The 9,982-nt window shown below is 37.9% G+C and overlaps 1 protein-coding gene across 1 annotated transcript; it reads right to left on the reverse strand.

Moving 5' to 3' along the window:
* Positions 1 to 2,638: 2,638 nt before the first annotated feature.
* On the reverse strand, positions 2,639 to 9,532 carry LOC130135920 (ankyrin repeat-containing protein At5g02620-like). The gene is made up of 4 exons (XM_056305787.1): positions 8,926 to 9,532; positions 7,632 to 7,634; positions 6,945 to 7,453; positions 2,639 to 3,325 (listed from the first exon to the last, which is right to left on the reverse strand). Exons 1-4 carry the CDS (start codon positions 9,530 to 9,532, stop codon positions 2,639 to 2,641), a joined length of 1,806 nt encoding a protein of 601 aa, XP_056161762.1.
* Positions 9,533 to 9,982: the final 450 nt, after the last annotated feature.

Here is a 9,982-nt window from a genome sequence, read left to right on the forward strand (position 1 = left end):
TTTCCTGCCTCTTCGTTGTCAATCGTCGCCGTTGTAGTGTGGGCTTAGTATGCATTTGTCATGGGGACGGGTTTAGTGCGGTTATGTTCAAGAATGGCTTTAAGAAACGATTGGGCTGTGAATCTGGTTCTAGTAAATTTGGATTTGATGAGGTTTTTAAGGGAATTTGGGCTTAATTCGATGAGTGAGCCTAATTCGAATTTTAAGTGAAGAATCTACAATTAAAGATTTTAGTGAGTACCTTTGATATATTATAGTTTTAGTAGATTGATCTTTGGGATGAGGAATTGGATTCAATTTGAATTTAGCTCATGGAAGTTACTGTCCTAGAGCTTAATAAGGAGCTCATGTGTATTCTTTGCTTGATGCTTTATTGGGTATACCTCTTATACTTTACTTTTATCATATCAATTGAGATTGTTTATTTACCCTTGATTTTGCACTCATGCATGGACATCGTTTAGTGGCATAGGGTACTAAAATGGTTAAAAGATCGCATGAATCTCTTGGGTAACAAACCAATCAAGTTAAGGTACCGAAAGAACACTAGTTAGAAATTAGTGTAATCAAGTCCTCGATCTTGGATCATCTAATTTCGTAGGAAGTGAGATATTTTCTCATATATCACTTGGCTTATGACCTTAATAGGCTAGTGGGGACTTCTTCTTGTAGGTTAAATTGTACTAAAACATTGTAAGTCCTAATGTTGCTCGAGGTAAGGGTTTGGGAGAACCCAAGCCATTTAATAATCGTCGTTTCACTCTAGGCATTATCTCTAAACTCGTCTTTCCTCAGACGTGTTGGAAGGGTTGCGACACTCTCGGAATCATCTCCAGGTCTCTCTCGCTGACATGCACAAGTATATAGTACCTTTTTCTTTGGTCGAAAAAGTATATGGTACCTTATGTGGTGGATAATGCAGCTTCAGTGAAGAATGTGTCATAGGAATGGCTTCTCGTAGTTGGACCCCATGGGTTCACGGTTCGTATCGATGAAAGGTTAGGCTATTTGATGATCAACCACTGCCCCTCACTGTGCAATAGCAAGTGATGCATATATTCCACACACAAACAGGAAAGACGAAGCGAAATGATTGTTTTTGGCATGAGTGGGTATTTGAATTTTTATAGGTTGATATGGTTATACATCTTTGGCCTCGTGTATCTAAAAATTTGATGATGTTACTCATTAGATTGACTTGAAAGTTCTGAGATTACACAGAAAGATGGCATTCCCACTGTTATGAAGGCTTATGAAACTTTTGAAATCATCGGAAAGGAAGGATCTTGCATCAGCCATGACTCTTGCTCTCAATAGATGCTGAATATGTTATGATACTTCCTGCAATTATGCGCAACTATGCCATTACAGAGCGACGCATAGAAGTCGAAGGCTAGTCCCAATTCAATGGCAACTTATGCTAGTAAACAGCACATTCTTCCGCAAGGTACTAACCTCAATCCATACCTACTTGTAAAACTCGAGAAATTTGGCGTTGGTAAATGCATCACAATATTACTACCTTACCAACTTTTAACGGTGCCCACTTGTAAAACTTCAAAGGCGTTGGTAAGTTACTAAGTCTTTTGACATTGGTGTATTCATTAGCTTGACGGTAACTTACTAACCTTTCACCGATCTACTTATAAAATTTAAAAGTTGTTAACTTACTAATCAATTTGACGTCAGTCAATTCAGTTGATGACGGTAATTTATTAACCTCTACCTTATCAACCCGTGTAATTTAAAGGGTTAATACTATGAAAAACCTCAAATTGGTACACATGTGACAAATTTACCCCGAACTAATTTTTTAATCACAAAAAACCTCAAACTGGTACACTTGTGATAAATTTACCCCAAACTAATTTTTTAACCATAAAAAACCCCAAACTGGTACACTCGTAATAAATTCACCCCCCGTTAAATTAAATTAATACCATAAAAAATCACAAATAGGTAAACCTGTGACAAACGGAGGGATAAAACTCCAAATTGGTACACCCGTCAACTGCCACATGTCATCTAACTTATTAGTTTGACGGTAAAATTTAATTGAAACTAATGGAGGGTAAATTTGTTATAGGTGTACTAGTTCGAGGTTTTTAATGATCAAAAAATTAGTTTGGGATAAATTTACCACATGTCTATTAGTTTGAAGTTTTTTGTGGTATTAACCTTAATTTAAAAGAAGTCAGAACTTACAAATCAATTTGATGCTAATAAATTCTTTGCAATACTGGTAACTTACTACTAACCAGCGACTTGATTTTGTGAATTAACATCATAAACTTCTTCAAACATCTACCAACGTTGAAGAATGTTCAAGGAATTTATGGATGTTAAAAGTAATGGCAATCAACGAACGGTAAAAACAAATAAAACCCATTAATGCTGCAAAGAGCATTTTATAATTAAAATACCCCAAATTCTAACACTTTCCTTCCGAACGTCGGCCTTTGCTGCGCTCCAGTCATATGTAGCACGGCAATTTTGCTGGCGCTTGATCCGATGGCTCGACGTTGACAGGTTTCAAATTCTGACAGATGACGTTCGAATTACTCAAATTCGACGGCTGAAAGCAAAAAGGAAACTTCCCATGCACAAGGTCACTGGACTAGAGGATCGGCCCAACTTATTAGCAGCTTTCCTTGTATATCGCATAATCAAACAATAAGTTTCGGAAGTAACTCCTTGGACGGTTCCATTGCGGTATGAAGCCAGCCTCGGGGTCAAGGAAAGCACCAATTGAGTATATAATGATGAGACATCCAGACATTACGAAAGGAAAGAGTCCAATCCTGGTACTTGTCAATACCACATATGTACCGCAAGCAAAGGCTAGCACCATCCCAAGTATCGCAACGTAAATGCAATCCCCCGCCCTGTTGGCATATCTCGCCTGTTGGCGATTGTTCACGTTCATAGTGTCATATTGTAAGAACAAGGCCAGGATGGAGAAACTGAATGCAGTAGTATTAGATATGACAAAGGCTTTGAAAGCTGCCCTGCCTGCAAGAGTCGCCATTCCTTGGTTGGGTCCGTCGTTGTTATAACCTCCAGGCATCGTGAAGGCCGCGGCGAAGGTCACTGTGGCTATTAGTACTGCCACTAGTAGTTGAAGGTCAATAATGCTTCTTTTTGATGAATAGAAATTTTCTGTCTTGGCGGTAATACTTCCTGTGGTTATAAACCCAGCTGGTTGACCCTCAACAATTTGCTCGTCTAACCTCTTCTTAACACATTCCATAGCCCTGTCTTGACAAAACGGCATTCCAAGAGATCCTTTCAACACATTTTTGACTTTTGCAGCTTTGTAGCCGACCTAAAAATGTACAGAATGTATCAATAAACGGGTGGTCTTTCCTAGCGAAATACTTCAAGACCCTCACTTTACACACTGAAAGTGCATCTATAATGAATAGAGCTTGTGGCAAGTCCTAAAACGTTATGGAGAATTCATTCAATTCATCTATTTTAGATAAAACCAGTAAATAGAGTATCCTAAAGTAAACAATTACAGTTTTGAGTATGCTCTTCTCTAGGAATTATCTGAACTATTTTTCTCAAATAGGGCAGAGTGCAGGTTCTCTCTTTTACCTCAAAAACTGTTTGACAGAGAGCAGAAAAGAAACACAAGGATTTCAGCCAAATATTATACAAAATATTCTGATCCTTTCTTGTGAATGTGGCAGAGTAGTTGTTTCAATGTCAGAAGGTGCAACTAAACTTTTTGGATTGGGATCCTTTAAAGCTATGGCTAATTTTACATTTTAAAGTTACCCCTGAATGCTTGACACCCCAGGGCCCAGCACAAGGGCCATTAGACAACCCAGATTTATTCTCCATATTTTTTTTTGCTTTATCTTATCCCCTAAATTTAGAGGACCACAACCCTAATTAAAATGCTTTGCATTGTTTTCAAGATACACAGACAAATTACTTTTGAACTAGTTGAAGACTTGCTTGTAGCACGGATTTGAAATTTATACTCAATGAAGCTTTTGAGCATACAACACATATTTACCAACGTTGAACATTATACTGTACACAAATAATATATATTTATCAACCAAACAACGGAATTAACCAATATTGAATATTACTTTATTAAGTGAATTGTCTTAAAAGTATTCCTTGTTATTTGAAAAAAATATTGAAACTTAAATTATTTTTTATGATATGCAGTTAACTGTTGGCAATTAATACGATATTTGGTTTTTTTTTTATGTAATAAGATTTTAAGGGGAGCTTTCTTATGTGGGAATGACTTTAATGATTTCAGACTATAAGACTTCAAGTTTAACATTTTAGAGTAATAACTAATGGCAAGATAATTGTTTTGTAAAATGAAGTTCCTATTTGACAATGCAAATTAATGACTTTGTTATAGATAAAAAAATTTGAATGCAACTTTTTAGATACAGCTTTTTGTTACTGTCGCAATACTCGTAAATATGGCTTAACCAATTTTTAAACTATTGAAAAAATTGTATTTAAATACGGCTTTAACAATTTTTTCAATAGTCCAAAAATTTTACGTTTTACTTTGTCAAAAAGTCGTTTGTGTGCACATCCAATTTATGGATTAATTGGTAGTTTGAAAGAAAGAAGATGTGTGCCCTACACATTTAGTTAATAATAGGTGGAAACATTAAATACCAACTTAGATATATGAAAGAACCATAAATATTTTGTATCGCGTATTAATTTAGACTTGTTGACTATTGTACCAAACGGCTTTCATCACCGGACGACAAATCTCAGAAAATATCCTGTTATGCCAAGATTTACTTCACAACTATCATAAGGGAGATAAAGGTAAACGTGTCGCCATAAAAATAGATCTCATGAAGGCTTATGATATGGTCAGATGGGATGCAGTCATCGGGGTCCTAAAAGCTCTAAATACACCCCAACATCTGGTTGAATTGATAAGTGAGTGCATTACTACCCCGAGGTTTTCAGTAAATTTTAATGGCGAACAGGTAGGGTATTTCAGTAGCACTAATGGGCTGAGACAAGGTGATCCTCTTTCTCCATATTTATTTGCTCTAGTTATGGAAATTTTCAATAGAATTGTAAGAGCAAAAGTTGCTGGTTCTTCCTTCAAATACCATTGGCGCTGCAAAACGCAAAGGATTACACACCTTTGCTTCGCCGATGACTTGTTCTTATTTGCCCATGGAGATGTAGACTCTGTTCTATGCCTGGTAGAAGCCCTTGAAGAATTCGCTACTCTCACTGGACTGCGGTTTAACCCTGACAAATGCCAAATATTTTTCTCTGGGTTAAATGAGGAGGAAAAGCTTCTTATATTAGACCATACGCCTTTTCCCGCAGGTACTCTCCCTATCAAGTACTTGGGTGTTCCTCTTATTACTAAAAGACTCACCCACTCAGATTGCAAAAGCCTTACTGATAAGATATTCAAGAAAATTGAAAGTTGGGGAATGAAGCATATGAGTTATGCGGGTCGGTTACAACTAACCAAATCGGTCCTTATATCTATCTCGCACGCATCGGATGCAAATGTTTCTTCTTCCGAAGCAAACTATCTATGAGATTGAGAAAAAGATTCGCCACTTCCTATGGGTTGGGTCTTCAACAAACCGTGGATCGTACAAAGTTGCATGGCGTGTAGTATGCTCACCCAAAAAGGAAGGAGGGTTAGGATTGCCTGATTTGAACCTATGGAACAAAGTGTTATTAGGGCGCACAATGTGGAATCTTATCAATCATCCATCTTCTTCACTTTGGAGCTCCTGGGTCCACAGTACAAAATGCAAAGGAACCCCATTTTTGCAGATGGACATGAAGGGTAGTATGGCCTGGAGTTGGCGATGTCTTCTCAAACTACGTCATGTCCTAACCCCAGTCATGTCTAATCCAAGATATTGTTGTCATGATGTCTTGGATGAACTTAGACACGAGAGTCCGGCTGTGGAGTGGTATAACTTAATATGGAGTAGCGGCGTTAGCAAACACAATTTTATTGGTTGGCTAGTATGTAGGGATAGGCTTCCGACAGCAGAGATCATATCACGGTGGATGACTTCAGTCGATGTTCAATGTACCTTCTGTAGGGCAAGTATAGAGAACACGACTCACCTTTTCTTCCAATGCGAATGGACAGGTAGCATCTGGCGCAATATTCTTGCGCAACATGGGATTAGGCGTAATGTATGGGGATGGAATGAGGAGCTTCAATGGATGGTTAGAGCAACAAGAGGCAAAGATTTGGCAGCGAAACTCCTCAAAGTATCTTTCCTAGCGACTGTATATTGCACTTGGATGGAGCGCAACCATAGGCGGTTTCAAAACAATCCAACTGACATTCAGATTATTTTGGCGAAGGTGCGGAAAAATGTAAGAGGTAGAGCTTCACTATACAAAAAAATCAAACCTTCGCAAGCTAACTTTGTTTTAGCTACTTTATGGAGACTTCCTACCTCCATATTCTCGAATTATTAGTACTAGTTGTAATGCCGGGGAATGCCCCTAAGCTGCTGTACATCATCTGTTATATACTACTTACATTTTACACCAAAAAAAAAAAGCCTTTTTATTTTTGTCTTATTAATGTAATAGTTAGTGTGTTGATTAATGTGAAGTGAAGTGGGAGGTAATGAAGCTTTGTTTATTTGTTGCCCAACCACAAAGTTCAATTCTGCCCAAATTCCTTATTTATGGTTCGATATGAAGTATGAAATCACTTCACTCCGAGCCCCTTTTCAAATGTGTGTCAAACTTAATGAAGCTATCTATGCTACTATTTGCTACGAAAATTGAAGATATAGACAATATGCTCAAACAATTGAACAAGTAAAACAAAGTTGACACAAAAAGACTCCGATGTTTGTTTGCGCCGAGTATCACCTGGGCCCAGTTTCTAATCGTTATTGAAGAAATTACTCTACGAGTGAGGGTTCAAGCAAGCATACCTCCTCATGAGCAAAAAAAATGTCAAGGGCAGTCATATGATCCTTGTTTGTGGCGAAACGGTCTACCCTCTTGTCTCGTGCAAGTCTGTAAATGGTGAAGTATTTTTTATGAAGCGCAGCCAAATGCAAAGCCGTGTTTCCATTAGTGTCTTGTTCGTTGAGAAGATGTAGGAGGCTTGGCATCCGGAGAATGTAATTGACTACAAATACTCGTCCACCGATTGCAGCGGCATGAAGAGCCGTTTGGCCTTTGATGTTTATAATGTCCCAAGCATCAGGACAGGATCTAACAATCTCGTCAATGACATGGCGGTAGCCTAGAAACGCTGCAATGTGAAGAGCCGATTGCCCCTCTTTGTCTAAATTGTATGCCATAGAAGTATCGTGTTGCAAGAGTAGTCGAACTGCTTCGACTTTGCCTAGGGAAGCGACATAATGAAGAGGAGTCCAACCCATTTCATCTCCTTCTCTGATCAATTCCGGTCTCTTCTCCAGGATTTTCCACCAACCTTTGCAAATACAACAGGAATATGTCATGCTTTATACTGTTTTTGGCATCATGACATAGATATTAAAATTGTATTTCATCCCATGAAGCTCTCCCGTTTTTCTCTGTACTAGCAAGGAATATGTCATGGTTATTCTGAAGTTTCTCTAGTTATCTAGTGAAACACATGTGAATCTGACCACCTTCAATCCAGTATAATGCAGAAATTTGTGAATTTTGCTTTTTGACAAGCGAAATTGTTAGAAATTCGTAAAGTTGATCGAGAAGAAGCTTCTCCTATTTTTATGAAGGCATATGCTCTGTCAAGGCCAGAATAAAATACCAATGCTTTTTACTCAGATGCCAATCATTTTGCAGAACAATCGTGCCCAACTCAATTTTATAGAAATTTCAATATTGAATGAGGACTTAGCACCTCGTACATTTTCAATGGTAAAATCATTGCACTCTCATTTTTTCAAGTCGTCATGATTTGCCCTCAAGAATTCAAAAATTTTGTATATAAACCCTGATCTTCTGGAAATATATTGCATGCCATGCCATACTGCAAAGCAATTAATCGTAAGCAGAAAATATCAAAACAAAGAAGAATACAAGAAAAGAAGAGAAAAAAGAAAAACCGAACTAGAGGAGAGAGACAAGGGAAGAGGTAGTGGTGTTATGGTGATGGTGGCTGCTGCCACCGCCATCATAGGAATTAAGGATACGTTTGTTTTGTGAAAGACTCAATAATAAAGGTCCAAGATTACGGTTAGTTTTCATTTATTTGGTGATATATGATTGAAAACATTTTCTGATGTTTGGATCTCAACGGAAAATGATTTCAATCTCATGACTTCATCTCAGGAAAAAAAAATCAAAATTTTTAATAATTTTGTTATTTTTTTTAAAAAAATAGAATTTTAAATTATTTTTTATTTCTCTTTTCTTTTTTTAAAAATTGAATTTTTTATTTTATTTTTTCTCTTTTCTTTTTCGTTTTCCTTTTCTTTCTCTTTCTTTTTCCTCCTTCCACCGTGCAACCGGTCAGTGACGACCACAGGTGAGCCTCGAGCGAGCTCTGACCTCAATGGTCTCGGGCGAGGTTGAGGCGCAAGGTCAGGAGGCGGCGAGGTTGAGACTCGTTAGATCTTGGCAAGCTTGAGCTTACCGGCGAGCCTCGACCTTGGCAGAGGGAAGAAAAAAAGATAAATAAAGAAAAAAAAGAAAAAAGAAAAAAAGAAAAAAAGAAAAGAAAAGAATAAAATATTAAAAAAGTTAAGAGGAGCAATTCCGGAATGTGTTTTCACCTTCTTAGATTAGGGAATTCACTTTCCTAATTTTATACATGAATATTTTCCTTGACTGGAAAGTGTTTTCGGTTGACTTATCATGAACCAAACAGATGAAAGTCTGAAAAATGAAATCCTAAAAATACTTTCCCTCAAACAAACACACCATTGGTTCACTGGCTTACAATCTTGTGATACTTACTTGGTAGTGAGAAGAGCACTGCAGCATGTAGAGCTGTCAGTCCCTTAGGGCCCTTATGACAAGATGACAACGAGAAAGCATTTAAAATTAGCACAACGATATCTGAACGTCTTCGATGTGCTGCGAGATAAAGCGGGGACTCATTGGCAGCATTAGTAATATCACATAATTGAGGATCTTCTTCAATTAGCAACTTCACCACCAATTCATGCCCTCCTCTTACTGCATAGTGCAATGCGGTATCCTTATGCAAATTTGGCTTTCTAAGTAGCTCTTTGCATGCGTCAATTTGTCTGTTTTCAACAGCCCAATGCAATGATTTTGCCAGATCAGTGAAAACTCGAACCGCTTCGCAGCTTCCCAGTGTGGCAACAATATGTAGGGGAGTATCTCCTTTGGAGTTACCCTGCCAAAGAAGGGACGGTCCTGATGGACATTGGAGAAGGTTTTCAATGAAATTTACCTGCTTATATTGAGCCGCAACGTGAAGAATGTTGTTCTCCTTTGGTGTTGTTTGGTGGAAAAGGTTCTCTCCATTTCCCGAAATTATTGTCTTCAGCAAATCAAAGTCTCCAGACTGTGCAGCCTCATACACTTTAGGATGCATGCTTATCTATCTATCTTTCCCGGGGACACAGAGTTGTTGCGAGTGAACTTGTGCATATAAGCAATGAGTTAGTGGGAGGAATTTCTTTTCAGAAAATAGTTTTCGAAAAGTCAAATTGATCTATTTCTTTGAAGTTTCTGTTCTCCCACACGCAAATTGAAAGGAAAAAGATCAAGCAAAAAAACAAAACAATGAGAACCATCTTCGATGTCATTTTACTTTTCCGAACCATCTTTTCTTCCACGTTTCATCAAAAGCCAAACCATTGCACATCAATGATACTTCCTGGAACATGGTAACTTCAGACTTCTATGCCTTCCCCCGGCGAGTACGTAGCAATGGGAACCATCTTCGATAGTTCTTCAGCCAAGTGAACATTCTACGGAACAACAGCCAGAGACCGTTGTCAACTTGTCACTAAATTTAACGTGGTCACAAATATTTACATTA

This window comes from Syzygium oleosum, unplaced genomic scaffold, assembly GCF_021117445.2.
Source record: "Syzygium oleosum isolate NSW1041296 unplaced genomic scaffold, Sole_v2.1 Sole_v2.39, whole genome shotgun sequence".
NCBI classification, from domain to species: domain Eukaryota; kingdom Viridiplantae; phylum Streptophyta; class Magnoliopsida; order Myrtales; family Myrtaceae; genus Syzygium; species Syzygium oleosum.